The 21,707-nt window shown below is 40.9% G+C and overlaps 1 protein-coding gene across 1 annotated transcript in view; it reads right to left on the reverse strand.

The window, feature by feature from the left end:
* LOC126095051 (serine protease HTRA2, mitochondrial) overlaps window positions 1-21,707 on the reverse strand; it is a 247,630-nt gene that overhangs the window by 193,174 nt on the left and 32,749 nt on the right. Inside the window, exons 5-7 of the mRNA XM_049909731.1 lie at window positions 16,583-16,730; window positions 4,259-4,424; window positions 375-550 (exon numbers count right to left, since the gene is read on the reverse strand). Coding sequence (XP_049765688.1) covers window positions 388-550; window positions 4,259-4,424; window positions 16,583-16,730 — 477 coding nt within the window. The 3' untranslated portion in view covers window positions 375-387. The remainder of the gene's footprint in view (window positions 1-374; window positions 551-4,258; window positions 4,425-16,582; window positions 16,731-21,707) is intronic.

Raw genomic sequence — 21,707 nt, forward strand, 5'->3', positions numbered from 1 at the left:
TTTTGATGAAGGCCTTACTGGCGGAAAGATTTATTTGTGACAGTCTTTTTGTCACGCCTATATGCGACAGCATCTCTGCTGTATGGTGAGTGGCAACTTCTCTTTCATTCCATCCTGGATTTCCTGTTGTTTGAGTGAGGAGTATGTGTTTTGGTCAGCTGGCAAGGTATACATAATAACCTTTATCATGATTATGACATAAGGCGTATACTACTAGCTAAAATAAACAGGACAAAGAAGCATTCTTACATACCAACAAATATCTTTTATTCTTGTAAAATATATGCATGTGTATTGTGTACAAACAATAAATTACTTTATCTGAAGTTTTCATTTCACTTTTCAACTGGCATCAAATACATATCACACATGGCTTATTCCTCTGTATCAGGGATCTTCAGGTATAACTGTGACCTTAAATTTCTGAAATCCACGCACAACAATCATTTCCAATCGAGTACAAGTTTCCAATGCTTGGTAAATATTTGTTGCCGAAGAAACAGGAACGTCGTTGATGTATGTTACTATATCGCCAGGCATCAGACCACCACTGTCAACATAAAAGAAGACTGAGATAGTACACTGAAAGTACAAAAAAAAAAACTTATGGAGTGTAAAACTATTGATTTTCATTAACATCCACAACAGTGAAAATTTATCCAGTGAGATTTAATAATCAAAATCTGCAGATTTATCAACCTACTCATAATTTACTTATGTTAAATTAGTATTCCAAATTTAGAATATCGTCACTGGACAAAGACAAAACCTTAGTTATCACTCAGCCGGCCGGGGTGGCCAAGCAGTTCTAGGTGCTACAGTTTGGAAGTGCAGCATTTTACATGGACATAACCAATAACAAATGGTCTGTTCACATGAATGGTTACCACCAAATTCTGGGCTTGACAACAGGACCACCCTGCAACATAATGTGCTTAACTTGAATGACTCCTTTACTGTCCATTTCATCTGGATTCTTCCCACCAAAATAACCCTTTTTTAACTGTGTATTTAGAAACTATCTCTGCAACAAGTACTTCATTCCCGAACCCCCCCCCCCCCCCCCCATGGCCTCAGTATTGCCTTTTCGCCCTTCTTCCTTGCTCCCACTTTTTCCTCACACATGCCTCTTGTCCACCCAGTGCACATGTGGCAGTCCTTTTCCCTTTCCTGTTTTATCCCCCCCCCCCCCCTCCCCCCAACGCATAGGCTCCTGACACTGCGCCTAGCAGCTCACCACCCTGTCTCTGCCACATCCCTGCACACTTCCACAAGCCGCACAATAACATCTTCACTAACACTTACCAGCTGTCTCCCCCCCCCCCCCCCTCCCCCGTAATTCCCACCCTACACCTCTTCTGTATCACCAGCCATGACTGCTACTCACACCAATCGGGCCTCAGTGTCACTTAACAGCACATAATATTCTGAGACTTTTCAACACCAAAATAATCACTTTGAGGAGATGGGGCAGTGGGTGGGAGTGGGAGCTTAGTCAATTTCGATTTAAGAGCAAACTCTGGCTGTAGCTAATTCAGATTTGTCAGTGGCTGGGACGCTTCTTCAGTCATCTCAGGACATTATTTGGTCTTCCAGAAATCATTTATTGTCTTGTTGGAAACATTCAAAGGATGAAAACTTAATAGGACATTTCTTAAAGCTTACACTCCCTTGTTGAGCCATATGCTGGGTCAGTGAAATTATTTCTAAGCTAGAATTTTATATTCATGTAGCCAAGATTAAACGCAAGAATGCCTCGATGATGAAAAGAGACATTGCACTGATCAAATGTTTCATGATTTAACACAAAAAGTACTAAGCACTATGCTAACGTAGGACAACCTATCACACAGTTTCACCATATTGCCTGCAGTCTTCCTCCTCCAACCAAATCTGAGTGAGAAAGCACTGATGGTAAAATCAAACAATGGAAAATCTAGGATGGAATAATGACAAAATTATGAAAAGGTTAGTTGCTACTCATCATATAGCAGATAAACCCAACAAAAGGACTGTCAAAGCTTTTGGCCAAACAGACCTTCATCAGAATTAGACAATACAGGCACACACATTCATGCAAACACAACTCGCACACACATGATCACAGTTTCTGGCATCCAAGGCTGTGTGTGTGTGTGTGTGTGTGTGTGTGTGTGTGTGTGTGTGTGTGTGGATGAAAGCCTGTTTGGCCAAAATCTTTGTTTGACAGTCTTCCTGTTGGGCCCATCAGTGACTTGGCATCTCCACTTCATTTGATGGTAGTTACATTTTAGATATTTTATTCATTATGGCTATTGTATACCGTATTTACTCGAATCTAAGCCGCACTCGAATCTAAGCCGCACCAGAAAAATGAGACTCGAAATAAAGGAAAAAAAAATTTCCCGAATCTAAGCCGCAGCTGAAATTTGAGACTCGAAATTCAAGGGGAGAGAAAAGTTTTAGGCCGCACCTCCAAATCGAAACAAAGTTGGTCCATTGTAATATGAGACACAATTCAGGTCGAATGAATGACGATACGGCTACAGTAGTTTGGTTCGAGTCGTAAGCTTAGCAGTTAAGCTTTACCAGGTAGCCATTGCTATGCGTCAGGCGCTCCGTCCTTATTTATACGGGTACCCTTCGTTTTTCACGTGCTTCGTCTGGTTTGAATTTATTGATTATTTTTTTTGATCTGATAATTGCCGTTCTCTTTGTTATAGGTGTTTTCGTCACACTAAGCTGAAAACGCATTACTGTACTGTGTCATGCATTGTTTGTCGCATTCCGATAATGAATGTTCACGACCTGTCGCCGCTCGCGGCATGGTTTGCTTTTGTGCGTACTACCGCCGCTTACAATAAAAAAAAGAGAGTAATTGTCGCAGTAGCGTAACAATGGCAAGAGACTGCTATTTGTTGTTATTTACACTGCTGCTTTCTTTGATAATGATCAACAAGAACCAAATAATAAACTGCGTATGATAGAAGATGTTCTGAACGAGAGTTTAGCGACATTTTTTCTCCGTTTGAAAATCTTTGCAGACGCCTCTTTAGTACATTATTTTCTGCACAGAAATTAGAGTCACCTCTGATTTAAAAATCTAGTCAATTGCCGCGCGTGCTTCATTTCTGACTGTATCACTATTAGGCATAAGAATAATACGAATATGAACATGACATACGTGTATACTTCCGCGTTTGTGTTGTCTCACTCTAGTTTCGTAGTTCATTAGGCAGACAGGAGTTAAATGAGATAACAGCAAACACGAAAGAATACGTGGCAAAATGTTTATATTCGTATTATTCTTATGGGGAAGAGAATACTGCATGTGATTCAGATTTCACAGAAGTTCACATTAGCAACCATCTCTTATCACAGGTAGAAAAAAAAATCAGAACGTAGAATTGGCCATACTGACAAACATCGCAAACGGTCTTGCCAGTCGGATTTTCGTAGTGCATTGAAAAGCTGCTACATTAGAAGATGAACAATACGGAATTTGTATTTACTTCGTTGGATAATGTATGAAAATGCAGTGGTCGAAATTCGGGTCGGAGAAAAAAGCTCGTCTTCCATCTTTTTTTTTTTAATTTATTTACTGACGCAGAGGTTTTGGCGCTACATATATTCGACGGCAGAAGTTAGTTGTGGCGGCACCTACCAACATATTTCAGAACTTCCGATTACTTTGCACTCGATTCTAAGCCGCAGGCGGTTTTTTGGATTACAAAAACCGGAAAAAAAGTGCGGCTTAGATTCGAGTAAATACGGTAGCTCACAATGAGTTGACTAACATAGTGCACAAGCAGTCTAAATTTGTGTTATATATTAGTATGACAAAAAAACAATACAGATGTGACTCATTGAAGTGAGCAGGAATAGCTATTAACAGAATAATAGATAACCACAATTTTCATTTGTTTTGAAATCTAAATTAAAATTCTGGTTTCGCATTTACCATTTATCCATTTACTCAGACTCATGAGGATTATGTAAGAGAGAAGTTAAAAATTGGGAAGACATAAATAACAGCCGAGTCTCACAATTTACAACTACTGTGATTTAAAATTGCAATCATTTCAGAAATAAATAATTAAATAAGATAAGGTCACTGACAGAAAGCAGAAGCCAGTTATAAACAAATTTTATCATTGAGAATGTATTAGTAGCAACTCCTGCAAGCTACTGACAATGTATGTGGATCACTTTTTATGCCATATGATCTTCCCATGACTCATTAAAAACAATAATAATAGTTATGAATTTAGTTGCCAACCTGTAAGCAGGTGATCCAACCACCACCTTCCATACAAGTACACCATGTGTCACATCAGGTGGAATTGGACGATTTCGGCTTTGAAGTTCATATATAATATCTGGAGTTAGTGTGAGCATTGTTATGCCCATATAACGTCGCTTTGTTGATAGCCCTGTAGGTGCCCCTGGAACGTTAAAGTCTCATTATGAAATGTACGTGTCCAATTAAAATAAAGACTAACTGAAGTAACAAATAAAGAGAAATGGCATTTAATGTGGTGACACAAATTATGTAACAACACTGAGAAGCAAAAAGAAACAAAAATAGATACAAATGTACGCTGTCTATCTGTTGAAAATGCAATTACAAAAATTAAGGTTGCACAGAGAATAATGATTAGAGCTGGTCTTACAATTTCTCTAGGTTTAAAAACAAAGAAGAAAAAGTACAAAATTAAGTATTTTGCACATGTATTGCATACATCTACTCTTCTCTCCTCTCTCTGTCCCCCCCCCTCCCTCTCTGCCTCTGTCTGTCAGCCCTTTTCTCTGTCCATCTACTCCTCCAGCCCCTTTCTCAGTCCATCTCCTCTACCCTGTCTTTGTCTATCTCTACCTCCCTTATCTCTCTGGGGAGGAAGGGGGTTATAAAATTACAAAAATAAAGCACAACAACAGAGTTTAGACAAAGATAATTGCCGTCATCAGGTGCTATTGACATGTCACAAAGTTATGTCACGTTTCTATACTGCAGTGAATTCTGTATCTGTTTTGCTGACAGTAACTCACAGGTGTCCGCAATACAGTATGCTCCCTGTTACCTGTGAATTTCTATTTCCCAGTCCACTTTGCTCCATGCACTGCAAGAACTGGAGCTCTATATTTAGCTTGTTTCAACATATTTATGCATTCCGCGAGTAGATCATTCCCTTGGCTCAAACACGGGGCCTGTTAGGTTGTTGTGTAGCTGCTGGCAACAGGATCAAATTATCTGTGGTGAAGCAGGATCTCCTGAATTCCCAATGAAAACCACTCAGGAGCTGACTGAATTCTCAGATCTAAAAAAGAAGGCAGTTGACAATATGCTCCAATGTCCTTCATATGCAGCTGGTGAAGATAATAGTACGATAATGTTCTTCCCAGAATTAAGGAGGAAAATAAAAACAGTAACCTTTCATGGGATGTTTCTGTAAGCCAAATAAAGTAAAAATATTTTTAAAGTGTTGTATGTCATTCACCAGTGACTGTTGAAAGCATTTATTTTCACAAACGCAGTTTTGGACTTAATGCCGGTATCAAGTGGTATACTGCAACTGTGAAAATAAATGCTGTCAAAAGTCAATGGTGAATATGATTTCTTCTAGAAACTTCTACATAACCCTGAACCACATCACGAGAAGTTAATAAAAATGAAAATGGGCATGGAAAATTTGTGCACTTCTTTTTCCCAAAATTCTGCAATGGTTTAATTGAGAGCAGATGGTGTGTGAACACCTCAACTAAATTTCATCTACCACATGAAGTAGTGGCTGTTGTATGCTTCATTGTTCCTCAAACTGAAGCACATATTTCGATCCAAGTCAGTGGCATGTAACTATGGCAAAATACCTCACGAATGTCTGTGTTGTGTCATTTGTGCTGCTCTATAGATTTCCATTTTACTTTACAGCAGTAACTGTGCACCTCTGTCTCTCCTTACAACCCTTCAAACAGTGCTCCATACAGTTGTGCTATTAAAGAAACCATTCAAAACCCTGAACAACAGAAAATCCAGGAAGGAAGGACTAATAACAATATGTATTAGGATATGAATATAATAGAGGGAAACATTCCACGTGGAAAAATATATCTAAAAACAAAGATGATGCGACCCACCAAGTGAAAGCACCGGCAGGTTGACACACACACAAACAAACACAAACACACAAACAAACACAAACACACACACAAAACTCAAGCCCCCGCAACCAACGGCCGCCCCACCAGGAAAGAGGGAAGGAGAGGGAAAGACGAAAGGATGTGGGTTTTAAGGGAGAGGGTAAGGAGTCATTCCAATCCCGGGAGCGGAAAGACTTACCTTAGGGGAAAAAAAGGACAGGTATACACTCACATATACACACATATCCATCCGCACATACACAGACACAAGCAGACATTTTCATGTATTAGGATAGATTGATACTCACCAGCAGAGAAGACTGAGGCCCGAGTCAGACCTTAGTGCCTGGAGAAGACAGCAGCCATGCTGTGCAAGTTGTACTTGTCTGTTTTTCTAAACCTAATGAAGAATTATGTCTGATATCTTAGTGTCATAATTCATATCATTCATGAAGATGGGAACTTTGTCTTGCTCTCATGAATCGACAATATTATGGCCCAACTGCCAAAGAAACTGCACAGTTTTCTGTAGCCATTGTACCAGTGGCACTCTGACTTCATAGTTGACCTTACAACTGTGGGCTGGATACTTCATTACTGGAGGAATCGTCAACCTGGATGGACAGTTAATGAATTGAACCACATTCCTCCTATTTATGAGTCTGGTGTCTTAACCACTCCATCATCTCTTACAGCTGTAGGTATAGGAAACATGCAGCAGCCTCAGCAGTCAGTTGCAAATTCTAACAGAAGGTAGTTCACAAAGAAGAGGTGTAGCCTACCAGTTGCAGTAAGTTTTGGGGAGTGAGTAAAAGTCACCAGCATTATGAAGCCTAGTGCATAGTTAACATAAGGGAGCTATGTGGGAATTTTATGAAATGGTGATTGCGGTTGGAGCTGGGAATAGTCTTGATAGGGACCGGGAGTATGATGAAGGTGGTGACCTGGTAAAGATAGCTACTCAAAACTGGTGGCACTAATGTGCACTTCATGCAACTGTTTCAGCATTGTGATTGGCCTCATCTTAATGCAGATATTATGCCATTAACAATGTGTTGAAGAAGGCACTGATGGCGGAGGGCATGGCTCACATTGCAGTGGTGCCAGCTGAGTCTATCAAAAGATCGAGTTCACTAGGCACGGCCTGCACCTCAATAGGTATGGGAAGGGGAGGCCGGCAGTGTAGTGGGTGGTTGTGGGATTACTCATCGAAAAATTCCTGAGCTGCACCTTTTTCAGACTGAGGTCAGTTGATAGGTATCCCTGCTTAAAGGAAGTCCATTTAACAAAGGGACCATCTTCAAAGGAGGTCAGGTATCCAAGTAGTGAAAGAATTAGCATATTTCACCAAAATATAAGAGGTATTAGAGATAAAGTTAGTGAACTGTTTATAGATGTTGATTCTGACATTATTAGTATATTGGAACACAAATAATTTAAAAATTCAGAGGCTTCCTTTACCAGGATACAGATTAGCCGGCTGTTTTTCAAGGAGTTCTTTGCAAAGTATAAACAGTATTCCATTTGAGTCTGTAGATGTATCACAACACTGCACTGAACAGGTATTTCAATATTGTGCAAGGGCAGTTTAATTTAGTGAAACTAAACTTCTAATCGTTATTTATAGGTCCCCCAACTGTGACTTCACAGTATTTCTGTTCAAGCTAGAGAGGGTTCTTGGTTCATTTTATAGGAAGTACCAAAAATTAGTTACATGTGGTGACTTCAATATTAATATAGTATGTGATTGTGCAAAAAAAAAAAAAAAGGTTGTTGGAAGAACACCTAAATTCATATAGACTGATGCAGATTGTGTGTGGTGGGTTCCCCCCCCCCCCCCCCCCCCCTACCAGGGTGCAGAGGAACAGTAGCACAACCACAGACAATATTTTTATTCAGTCTTCATCACTAGATGGGTATTCTGTTAGTAAAAGGATGAATGGCCTTTCAGACCATGATGCACAAATTTTAATGCTAAAAGATTTTTGTACTCAGACAAAATTTATATTTAATTACAAGCTGTGTAGAAAAGCTAATGCAATGGCAATTGAGAGTTTTTGGAACCTCGTTAAGGAATAAAAATGGCAGGATGTTTTTACTGCCAATAACATAGATGACAAACGTAATGCTTTCTTTAACAGATTTCTCATGCTCTCTGAAAGTTGCTTTCCATTAGAATATTCTACACAGGGCACTTGCAGTAAACGGCACCCTGGATGGCTGGCTAGTGGGATAAGGATAACATGTAGAACAAAGTGGGAATTATATCAAAATGTTACAAGTAGTCACAATAGAGCTGAACATAGCTGGTGATTAAATAAAAACTTACAAGGGAATGGTCAGACTTGTCATGCCGAAACATGTATTGCTTTTTTTAGCACTGTTATTTAACTGTGCAAAAAGGTCCGTATGCAAAATTGTAGCTGCTGACATGAACTGGAAGTTACCTTAAAAAAAAATCACGAACATGGATGTGTTTCCTGCTTGGCGCTTGCAGTGACGGCTGGCCACCCCTGGAAATGGCGAGTCACGAGCGTTGTGCGCATGGTCGGCAAGTGCGGCCGTCTTATCGCGGCGTTCACTAAAAAGGAATATCGCTGCACGGTTTTTGGTGGGAAGGGGAAACGAATATTCGTTTCTGTGGCATGCACGTCCTTTTAATTTCTGGTACGTATTTCGAAACATACCATCCTAAAACTGGTTAGAGATGTGAAAGATGTTCTGTACATGTTCATCTATATTCCGCAAGCCACTTTAAGGTGACCATTCAATCTCTCCTCATAGGTGTAAATGGTTTGCTGCTTGCCATGGAGATATACCACAGACGCCAAATGAAGCAATCAACAGAAAACACACGTGAAGACTATGTGTTGTGCGACATGGTTGTTAAACTTCTAGACGAGCATGTAAATGGCGCAGACGTGTGGCTAGAAACAACTGAAAAACTCGATATTGCAGACTGTGAATCTACAGACGGCGAAGACACCGATGAAAGTTGCACTCATGAAGACTCTTCTAGTGATAGTGCCATGTACCATAATCAATTATCTCCGAAATTAACACCAGCAACTACAATTACCTTATCAGACAAAGAAAAAGCGGTGACGTACTGATTGAACAAAAGTGGTAAGAAACGCCTACGTGTCAGTACTGTTCAAAATAAGTATAGCTTTGTCCGTTCAGAACGTGAATTGTATAGATGGAAACAGGAAGCCGCTGGACGACGTAAGAGTCGACTGGAAATTGCGACAAAGATAAATGCGCGACTTTTTGAGCTATTTACCGATGCCAGACAACAGTCATTTAGTGTCAGCAATACAACTTTGCGTAATTGGGCGTTAGAGATTGCCAACGCGATAGGCGCTAAAGAATTTACAGCTTCTCAAAGTTGGATTAGTCGCTTCAAAAGATCACATAAAATTGTGGCACGAAAAATAACAAAATTTGTATCGAGAAACAGGTAGGAAAATGGAGTGACACAAATCGAAATGATAGAAGCTTTTCTTACGAATGCAAAAAAGTAAGATCGCTAGTTTTAGTGAATCATACGTGTACAATGCAGATCAATCAGGTTTTCAAAAAGAAATGCGTAAGAAAAGAAAACTGTAATTCAAACGGGGAAAAACATATTGAGGCGATTGCGCAGTCCACGACTTCACTCACCCATTCATACACTATAATGTCCATAATTAGTCTGGATGGTTCATTGCTGCCTAAACTATACGTGTGTCTTCAAGAAGCAACTGGACGTTTTGGACCACGTGTCAAGCAAACAATCTTGCGGTAGACGCATCGAAGTCTGGAAAAATGGGAAATGAAAACGTTACACTTTTCATGCGTCATGCTTTTATTCCGATCTGCGGGAACAAATCTCTTCTCCTAGATTCGTGGTCAGGTCATAAAAGGTCTGATTCATTAAAGCTGTATTTCGAGTGCACCCTGACAAAGAAGTAGAGATACTTCAGATTCCACCCGGCACGATGAACATAATCCAACCTTTAGACAGAGAATTTTTCCGTCAGTGGAAGGCATTTTAAAGAAAACTAACAGGAAAATTATTGTGTGCAGATCACTGCAATTTCCTGTCTATCACCGTGACAATATTCTCAAGCTACAATCAGTAGTACATTATCAATTCCCCCCCCCCCCCCCCTCCCCCACGGTTTCAGAATTTGATTAAATATGCGTGGCACTCCTCGAAATATACTGATACTAGGCCTGATTCATTCCTAACACCAGCCCAGTTTTGTCTGCGGACATCTAACAACGTCTGTGATTCGCAGGGTCGTCTTTGCTTGTATATTCTTGGTGCACAAAAAACCTAGGTTTTTAACATTGTATCAATATTTCGCATTTTTGCGGTGATTACAAGAAATAAAATTTGGATGTGTTCTAAACCGTATATTTATTTGTGTCTATTTCATTGCTATTTGGAAAGAGTGTTGTAGATAACATATCAACCATATTTGTCAATGAATGTTTAATTATCATACGATCGCTTTCACTGGGGAATCAGCTCTCTCACTGGTGTGGCAAGAGAGCAGCGCGTAGCTAACGCCACCTTGTCCCTAGATGGCATTGGTATAACGTAGCGAGAGAGGTCAGGGTTGTACAAGAGGCAGTTATAAGCGCGGAAACCATGCGACAATAATGTCTTACTTCATAAAATTGTTTACAGACTTCCAGGTCATGTCAGCAGCTAAAATTCTGCATACAGACTTCTTGCAATGTTAACTCACAGTGGTAAAAAAAGCAACACAGGTTTCGACATGACAAGTCTGACCATTCCCTTGTTAGTTTCTACAGGAAATCATATAACACTCTTGGAAAATCCGTTTCAGAGACTGATGTCTGAAATACTCCTCTGTGATACTGACAAGGGGGAGATTGAGTCAATAATTAAATCACTGAAACTAGAGAATCTCAGGATATGATGGAGTACCTAGCAGAATATTTAAGTACTGTGTTGCACATGTTAGCCCTGTACTTAGCCATATTTGTAATTTTCCCTTTAAAAATGGTCAGTTTCCTGAACGATTAAAGTACTCAGTAGTACAGTCGCTTTATAAAACGGGAAGAAAGGGATAATGTAGACAATTCTAGACCTATTACTATGCCATCAGTGTTTGCTAAACTTATTGAAAAGGCTGTGTATGTAAGGATAAGTGATCATTTTATTTCATATATTTGCTATCAAATACACAATTCTGTTTTAGAAGTGGTTTAACAAATGAAATGCTATATTCTCTTTTCTCTGTGAGGTACTGGATGGACTAAACAAAAGGTTTCGAACACTAGCCATATTTTTTGATTTAACTAAGGCATTTGATTGTGTTGATCACAAAATATTGCTCCAAAAGTTGGACCATTATGGAATATGGGGAGTAGCTCCCAACTGGTTCATAACATACAGCAAAGGTCATTCTCTGCAGTGTTAAAAACGGTTGTGATGTGGGGTCTGAGTGGGGCACGGTTAAATGGGAGGTGCCCCAGGGATCAATGCTGTGGCCACTCCTCTTCCTTACAATCCCTCTACCATTACAGGTGATTCTAAAATAGTTCTGTTTGCTGAAGACACTTGCTCAGTAGTAATCTTCTGTGCAACATTGGCACTGTTTCAAATACTGCAGTTCAAGACATAAGTTCATGGCTTGTAGACAATAAACTAATGCTAAATCGCAGTAAGACTTAGTTTTTACAGTTCCTAACATATAATTCAACAAAACCCAACATTTTAATTTCACAGAATAGGCATATGATCAGTGGAATAGAACAGTTCAAATTTCTGGGTGTTCAGATAGATAGTAAACTATTGTGGAAAGCCCATGTTCAAGATCTTGTTCAAAGACATAAATGCTGCCATTTTTACTATTCGAATGGAATCTGAAGTAAGTGATAGTTCAATACAAAAATCAGTCTACTTTGCTTATTTTCATTCACTTATGACGTATGGTCCCCCCCCTCATGAACCACGGACCTTGCGGTTGGTGGGGAGGCTTACGTACTTCAGCGATACAGATAGCTGTATCACACGTGCAACCACAATGGAGTGGTATCTGCTGACAGATTAGACAAATGTGTGGTTCCTGAAGAGGGCAGCAGCCTTTTCAGTAGTTGCAGTGGCAACAGTCTGGATGTTTTGCTGATCTGGCCTTGTAACATCAACCAAAACGGCCTTGCTATGCTGGTACTGCGAACAGCTGAGATCACGGGGAAACTACAGCTGTAATTTTTCCCAAGGACATAGGTGGGGACTACTCAAGAGGATGTTGTTATCAGGAGAAGCGAAACTGGTGTTCTATGGATTGGAGGGTGGAATGTCAGATCTCTTAATTGGGCAGGTAGGGTAGAAAATTTAAAAAGGGAAATGAACGGGTTAAAGTTAGATATAGTGGGAATTAGTGAAGTTCGGTGGCTGGAGGAACAAGACTTCTGCTCAGGTGAATACAGGGTTATAAATACAAAGTCAAATAATGGTAATGCAGGAGTAGGTTTAATAAGGAATAAAAAAATAGGAACAGAGATAAGCTACTATGAACAGCATAGTGAAGTCATTATTGTAACCAAGATAGACACACAACCCACACCTGCCACAGTAGTAGAAGTTTATATGCCAACTAGCTCCACAGATGAAGAGATTGAAGAAATGTAGAATGCAATAAAAGAAATTATTTAGATAGTAAAGGGACACAAAAATTTAGTAGTCATGGAGGACTGGAATTTAATAGCAGGAAAAGGAAGAGAAGGAAAAGTACTAAGTGAATACAGACTGGGGATAAGGAAAGAAAGAGGAAGCTACCTAGTAGAATTTTGCACAGAGCATAACTTAATCATAGCTAACACTTGGTTTAAGAATCATGAAAGTAGGTTATATATGTGGAAGAGGCCTGGAGACATGGGAAGTTTTCAGATAGATTATATAATGGTAAGAGAGAGTTAGGGATCAGGTTTTAAATTGTAAGACACTTTCACGGGCAAATGTAGACTCTGACCATAATTTATTGGCTATGAACTGTAAATTAAAACTGAAGAAACTGCAAAAAGGTAGGAATTTAAGGACATGGGACCTGGATAAAGTGAAAGAACCAGAGGTTGTAGAGAGTTTCGGAGAGAGCATTAAAGGACAGAGGCTAGTAAAAATCCTTGGCTAACAGAAGAGATATTGTATTTAATTGATGAAAGGAGAAAATATAAAAACGCAGTAAATGAAGCAGGCAAAAGGAATACAAATGTCTCAAAAATGTGATCACCAAGCAGGGATGGCTAGAGGACAAATATAAGGATAGAGAATCATATCACTAAGGGTAAGATAGATACTGCCTACAGGAAAATTGAAGAGACCTTTGGAGAAAATATAACCACCTGTGTGAATATCAAGAGGTCAGATGGAAAACCAATCCAAAGCAAAGAAGAGAAAGCAGAAAGGTTTAAGGAATATACAGAGGGTCTGTACAAGGGTGATATACTTGAGGGCAAAATTATAGAAATGGAAGAGGATGCAGATGAAGAGGAAATGGGGGATATGAGACAGCGTGAAGAATTTGACAGAGCACTGAAAGACCTAAGTCGAAACAAGAACCCAGCAGTAGACAACATTCCATTAGAACTACTGATAGACTTGGGGAGAACCAGCCATGACAAAACTCTTCCATCTGGTGAACAAGATGTATGAGGCAAGTGAAATACCTTCAGACTTCAATATAATACTTCCAATCCCATAGAAAGCAAGTGCTGACAGGTGTGAAAATTACCGAACTATCAGTTTAATAATTCATGGTTGCAAAAAACTAACACAAATTCTCTACAAACGAATGGAAAAACTGGTAGGAGCTAACGTCAGGGAAGATCAGCTTGGATTCCAGAGAAATGTTGGAACACACGAGGCAATACTGACCCTACGACTTATCTTAGAAGATAGGTTAAGGAAAGCAAGCCTACATTTATAGCATTTGTAGACTTAGAGAAAGCTTTTGGCAATGTTAACTGGAGTAGTCTCTATCAAACTCTAATGTTGGCAGGTATAAAACACAGGGAATGAAGGGCTATTTACAATTTGTACAGAAACCAGATGGCAGTTATAGGAGTCGAGGGGCATGAAAGGGAAGCAGAGGTTGAGAAGGGAGTGAGACAGGGTTTTAGCCTATCCCCGATGTTATTCAATCTGTATATTAAGCAAGCAGTAAAGGACACAAAGGAAAAATTTGAAGTAGGAATTAAAATCCATGGAGAAGAAGAAGAAGAAGAAGAAGAAGAAGAAGGGAAAAAAAGCTTTGCCTTGATAGGAGGATATAATATGGACAACAACAAAAGCAAAATGACGATAACGGAATGTAGTCAAGTTAAATCAGGTGATTCTGAGGGACTTACATTAGGAAATGTGACACTTAAAATAGTAGATGAGTTTTGCTATTTGGGGAACAAAATAACTGTCGGAAGTAGAGAGGATATAAAATGTAGACCAGCTACGGCAAGGAAAGCGTTTCTAAAGAAGAGAAATTTGTTAGCATCAAGTACAGATTTTAGTGTTCGGAAGCCTTTTCTGAAAGTATTTGTATGGAGTGTAGCCATATATGGAAGTGAAAAACAGATGATAAACAGTGGAGACAAGAAGAGAATAGAAGCTTTCGAAATGTGGGGCTACAGGAGTATGCTGAAGATTAGATGGATAGACCGCATAACTAATGAGGAGGTATTGAATACAACTGGGGAGAAGAGGAATTTGTGGCACAACTTGACTAGAAGACATGTTCTGAGGCATCAACGGATCACCAATTTAGTATTGGACAGAAGCGTAGAGGGAGACCAAGAAATAAATACACTAAGCAGATTCAGAAGGATATAAGTTGCAACAGTTATTCAAAGATGAAGAGGCTTGCACAAAATAGAGTAACATGGAGAGCTGCATCAAACTAGCCTCTGGACTGAAGACGACGACGACGACGACAACAACAACTCAGAAATAGGAGGTTCGGGAAATAAGTGGTGTAACTTCGTGAACCTCTTGTCGACCCCTATTCATTAGTCTGGGTATTCTGTCATTGGTCTCTCAATGTATATATTCTATACTCGTTTCTTGTTAACAATATCAGCTTATTCCCAAGAATCAACAACTTTCACTCAATTAATACTAAGCAGAAATCCAATCTACATTTGGATCGCACTTCCCTGACTCTTGCACAGAAAGATTTTCAATAAGCTACCACAAGAATTCAAAAATCTTAGCAGTAATCCACACGGTTTCAAATCAAAACTGAAGAGTTTCCTCATGAGTCACTCCTTCCGTTCTGTCGAGGATTTTCTTGAAAAATTAAGCTGATTCTTGTGTGGTATTCTTGATTGTGTTTACATAAACTTATGACTTGTCTTTTTTTTTTGGTTCATAAACATTTTATTTTATCTGTTATTACTTTTATGTTGTAATTTCATATACTGACACATTCCATGACCTTGGATATTTGCTCCTCAATTTGGTCCTATGGAACCTGATGTGTAAAAATATATATTAAATAAATAAATAAAATAAAAATCTCACTTGGTCTCCCCCAGTTTGTCCTTTCTACATTTTGTGATGAGGCGTGATCGTCCAGTACCATAAGGCCTACTCGCTATTTCACCATTCTTCAACCACTTTCCATACGTGCTCACAACAGATAGTATGTCAGCAAGTGATCAGCTTCGCTGTTTCAGAGATTCTCGTTTCCAGCCACAGTGCCACAACAATGTGCCCTTTGTCAAAACTGCCTATATCGGTGGATTTCTGCATCTGGGCCACCTATATCCTCACTATAATGACTGCTCATTCATCTCTTTTCCGCTTTCATTCTTTCCATATTGCGACACGTGCTCCCAACACTACCAGGAGACATTCAACCTCGCAGTGTGCAGTGGTCTTATTGTTTTGGCTCATCAGTGTAGTTGGTTAGTTTTTGTGTTTTGCATAGTTGGAAGTGTATCCTGAATATGATGGTTCATTGAAGAGCCACATGGCTTACGGACATATGTATTAAGTGCCCTCTTCATCTCTGTGTAAGAGAAGCTCAGTAACCTTGCCTTGTAGGATATTTTTCTCCTTACCAAAGATCAGATATCTCCTGCAAATGGCCTGTTTTGTGAGCTACAGACACATAGGCTAGCAGAAAAATCGAAGTTTACTTCACAGTCAGATGAAATGCATCTGCCACACTTCACTTTCCTATTCTTGTGCACCTCTTGGGTGTCAAAGCACATTAGATCCTACTTTTCTATAATTTAATACTGTGTATTGCACAATACTTAAAAAAATATACCTCAACTGATTTTGCTTTTAACAGCTTTCCTACTTGGGATTTCATACTGCCTCAGCCAGAGTACCCTAGTTTTTCATGGATTTATAAATATTACAGGTTTTTTAAATGATTTGCCAAATTCTTGTTGATATTCTACTGTGAAAAATAGGAAAAAGAACTCAATTACAGAAATAACAAACCTGCTTTCTTTCTTTCCTCACTTTTCTTCAAAAACTCCTTGGCATAATCAATAGGTATTGCAAATGAAATACCAGCTGTGACTTTCATGGAATTAATGCCGATAACTTCTCCATCCAAGTTAACCAGTGGGCCTCCAGAATTCCCAAACTAAAACATATTTTTCAAATCATTACACTTGCAATAATTATAAGAAAAGCAACGAAAAACAAGCATATATCAAGCTAGGTATCGTCAAATTATTCACTACGAAAAGAATACTAAAGAAAATTAAAATGCTTCAAAATTTATGTAACATGTTTGTAGTAATATATTACAATAACGACAATAATGAACTCGAAGAACACCTTACACTCGAGAGAATTTCTTAGGGCTAGTATGCACATCTTTTTTAATTTATACTTTTGTGGATACATGGGTCTTTGTTTTCATGCATCCCAATCTAACTATCCAGTTGATCATCCATACTGTTGTAATTTTTCACATGTTAGTAAATCAGGCCAGTTCGTAATGTACATTCTTCATTACAAACTACACATTTGAGCAATGGATGCACACCAATCTGATGCAAATGTTCAGCAATGCAACTATGGCCTATAATTAGTGATAGTGTTGCCACTGTTATGCCACATGGTGTGCACGATCACCTGCAACAAGTACTATCAGGTGGGGCCTCATATCATGGTGGCTGGTGAAAGTAGGTGCTATCTTTATAAACTGGTTCAGTGCCAAAGCAAGGGAAGTACTACTGCTTCCAATCAAGCTAGAATAAGATACATTGAAGATAAGCAGTTCATCAGTTGCTCTTTTTAGTGTAAAATTACAACGAAGCAGTTTCTAAAGATACAATATTATGAAAAGAAAAGTTGCTACTCACCTACAGCAGAGATGCTGAGTCACAGATAGGCACAACAAAAAGACTGTCACAAATAAAGCTTTTTGGCCCGTAACGTCTTTGCCAACAACAGACAACACACACACACACACACACACACACACACACACACACACACACACAACTGCAGTCTCGAGCAACTGAAACCACACTGCGAACAACAGTACCAGTTCAAGATGGGAGTGGCCACTGGGTGGGGGTAAGGAGGAGGCTGGGGTGGGGAAGGGGAGGGATATTATGGTAGGGGTGGGGGACAGTGAACTGCTGCAGGTTAGTGGAGGGCAGGGGAGATTGGTTTGTTAGTTGGTTTAAAAGGGGGGGGGGGGGGGAGGGACCAAACTGTGAGGTCATTGGTCCCTTGTTCCTGGTAAAATAATTACACAAGGGAAAGAAGAAAAGAAAGGAGACGTACAGCAGGAGGACAACCAACACTACTATCGACAGAACAGGAAAAGAAAACTGCAGAGAGAAGCAAGAAACAGGTAGAAGGGATAAAAACAAGACAGCAGATGACCATGGCTGGCTGACCATGACAATAAAAAGAAAAAGCCACCCACTCTGCGACACATTAAAACATCCAGCCTAAAAGCATTAGAGTGGTGTAATGGATCTGGGAGATGTGTTATTTTCTACTGAATTTGTAGGTACCAAATCTAATGAGGGAGGTTGTAAATGTTTTCTTATATTTTTGTCAGAATATTTTTTTGTGAATTGTAATTTGCCTTATTTTATGCCAATTTGCTTATATGTTTGAGAGTGACAGCATATTGATTAATATTAGTAGATGTGACAAAGAATATCAAAGAGACTGGTTACAAGTGGAAGCTTGTGTGTTGTGTGAAATGGCTTTGACGCTGGAGTCATCTTTGACCGTAGTCAGTCAGCAGTGAACTCTCGGTGTGTGTGTGTGTGTGTGTGTGTGTGTGTGTGTGTGTGAGACGGTGGAACAATGTGCAGGTCGCCGTTATAATAGTTTGCAAGTGAACAGGAAAAATGAATTATGTTACTACTTTTTTATATAAACATCAAGAAGGGACCACATTCAAAGAAATGGTATTTGAAGCACCAAAAATGAGGCAAACACATTGAACCAGGTCATTTCTGCAGCCGATGAAACAGCATTGTGGAATCATACTTTCACTAGACGACTGAAGCCAACACAGAAAAGTCAAATATCATCTTATAAACATTTCACGGAAAAGTGAGTACTGTCACGAAATATGCTAAATTCAAGTATATAAAAAATAGTGAGCATATTTCAGTGGGGAACACAAAGGGACAAAGGAGATGCGCGAAAACTTATATAGAATGATGATCCACCGTCACCTATAAAATGTAAAACTAAATTAGCCGATGAGGTGTTGTCAGCTAAAACTAAGTGGCAACGAGTCCAGTAACTGAAGACTCCGTCGCAGGGCAGCCGAAGAAAGACAGCTCACCAAGATATGGGACACTGTCAGCCGGGTGCGCACCGACACGTAGGTGGGTCAGCATGGCGCAGGAGGTCACCATGTGTCACCCAAGTGTGGCCAATGCCAAGTCAACAGAGAACCACAGAGTCCCTGCGAGAGTCCCACGTGGAGGTCTTCCACACATTCATAGTCTCCTTAATGGCACGCAGTTTGTTGTGCGTGCAGAGGATATGCCATTCTGTCTCCCAAAGCTGCAAAACCTTGCAGCCTAGTACTGAACGCTGGTCAGTTGCAGATAACTGATCTCCATAAGCAGCTTCCGCATAGCCTGTTTGGCCAGCCTGTCAGCAAGTTCGTAGCCTGGGATTCCAACGTGACCTGGGGTCAAGACAAAACACCACTGAACGACTGGACCATTCCAGGGCACAGACGGACTCCTGGATGGTCGATACCAAAGGATGAGTAGCACTGGTCAATAGCTTGTAGGCTGCTCAAGGAGTCAGTAAACAGAAGAAACGACTTCCCAGGGCATGAACAGATGTCCTCAAGAGCATGAGATATAGCCACCAGCTCGGCAGTGAACACACTGCAGCCATCAGGCAAGGTGTGCCGTTCAATATGTCCTCCATGGACATATGCAAAGCCGACGTGATCATCAGCCATTGAGGCGTCCGTGTAAACCCCTTCATGGCCTCGGTGCATGACAAGCGGAGAGCCGCGGGGTTTACTGAGTCCTTAGGGCCACTTGATAGATCCAGGCGAAGCCGTCGCCTAAGTGTATGTGAATGGACCTCAAGTATAGGTGGTAAAGGCAAGGACTTCAGTTCAGAAAGGAGGGACTGGACACGAACTGCAATTGGAAGCCCTGACCTGGACTGCAGATGCAGGAGATGAACCACCGTGGGTGGGAAAAGAAGACAGTAATTCGGATGCACAAGAGAACTATGAACGTGTGCTACATAACTGGCCAGCACTCGTGCACGCCTAACCTGCAATTGAGGGACTCTGGCCTCCACTAGGACACAGGTCACCGTACTCGTCCTAAAAGCTCCTGTCGCTAGGAGAATGCCACAGTGGTGCACGGGGTTGAGTAAACAAAATGCTGAGGGTGCCGCCGAACCATAAACCAGATTTCCATAGTCAAGGCAGGACTGAAAAAGGGCTCTGTAGAGCCGCAGCAGCATAGAGTGATCTGCACCCCAGTTGGTGTTGCTCAGGCAGCAGAGGGCATTGAGCTGCTGCCAGCACTTCCGCTTAAACTGATAAGGTGAGCAAGCCAAGTCAATCGGGTGTTGAAAACCAGACCTAAGAATTGATATGTCTCCACTACAGTGATTGAATCATCAGTAAGCTAAAGTTCTGGTTCCAGATGAACGGTACGATGCTGACAGAAGTGCATAACAAATGACTTTGCAGCCGAAAACTGGAAACCGTCGGCTAGAGCCCATGACTGCGCATTGTGGATGCCTCCCTGTAGGTGCCGCTCAGCAACACCAGTACTGGTGGAGCAGTACGAAATGCAGAAGTCGTCTGCATACACAGAAGGTGAGACAGACAGCCCTACAGCTACTGCTAGACCATTAATGACCACTAAAAATAGAGATACACTCAATACAGAGCCGTGCGGGACTCCATTCTCCTGGATATGGGGGAAAGTATGGGAGGCACCTACTTGGACACGGAAAGTATGAAGCGACAGCAAATTTTGGATAAAAATCGGGAGTGAGCCTCGGGCACCCCACTCATATAATGTGACTAAGATATGATGTCGCCAGGTCGTGTCATACACTTTACATAAATAAAAAAAGGTGGCAACCAGGATTTGGTGTCTGGAAAAGGCTGTTCCGATGGTAGACTCGAGGGACGCAAGATTATCGGTGATAGAGCGACCCTGGAGGAAGCCGCCCTGACACGGAGCCAGTAGGCCACCTGGTCCAGGACCCAACCCAACTGCCGACACACCATACATTCCAGCAGCTTACAGAGAATGTTGGTGAGGCTGATAGGTTGATAGCTGTCCACATCAAGCGCGTTTTTACCGGGTTTGAGCACTGAAATGATGGTGCTTTCCCGCCATTGTGATGGCAAGATGCCATTGCACCAGATCCAGTTGAAGATGATGAGATGTTGCTTGTAATCAGATGAGAGATGTTTAATCACCTGACTGTGGATCCGATCTGGCCCAGGAGCAGTGTCAGGGCAATGTGCAAGGGCACCGAGGAGCTCCCACTCTGTATATGGGGCGTTATAGGATTCACTGTGCCGTGTAGTGAATGAGAGGACTTTCCCTTCCAGCTGTTGTTTGAGAGTGCAAAAGGCTAGGGGGTTATTCTCTGATACAGAGGCTCGAGCACAGGGCTCAGCAAAGTGCTCAGCAATCGCATTTGCGTCAGTAGATAACATGCCATTTATGTTAACGCCAGGGACACCTGTTGGAGTCTGGTACCCGAAAACACGTTTGATCTTTGCCCAGACTTGGGAAGGTGACATATGGCATCCAATGGTCGAGACGTATGTCTCCCAACACTCTTGCTTCCGTTGTTTGATAAGTTGGCGAATGCGGGCACGAGGCCGTTTAAAGGCTCAAGGGAAGGGTGCCGCTGTAAAGCTCGCTGGCACTCCTTAATTGCTTCAGCGACTTCTGGTGACCACTAAGGGACCGCCTTTCGCGGGGGGCACCCTGAAGAGTGAGGGATCGCATTTTCTACTGCACAAAGGATTGTGGTAGACACCTGCTCAACCATCACGATTCCCATGTGGAGGAGATGCAACGGTGACAGCAGAGGTGAAAGTTTCCCAGTCTGCTTTGTTTAAAAACCC

This window comes from Schistocerca cancellata, chromosome 8 (genome assembly GCF_023864275.1).
Source record: "Schistocerca cancellata isolate TAMUIC-IGC-003103 chromosome 8, iqSchCanc2.1, whole genome shotgun sequence".
Lineage (NCBI taxonomy): Eukaryota > Metazoa > Arthropoda > Insecta > Orthoptera > Acrididae > Schistocerca > Schistocerca cancellata.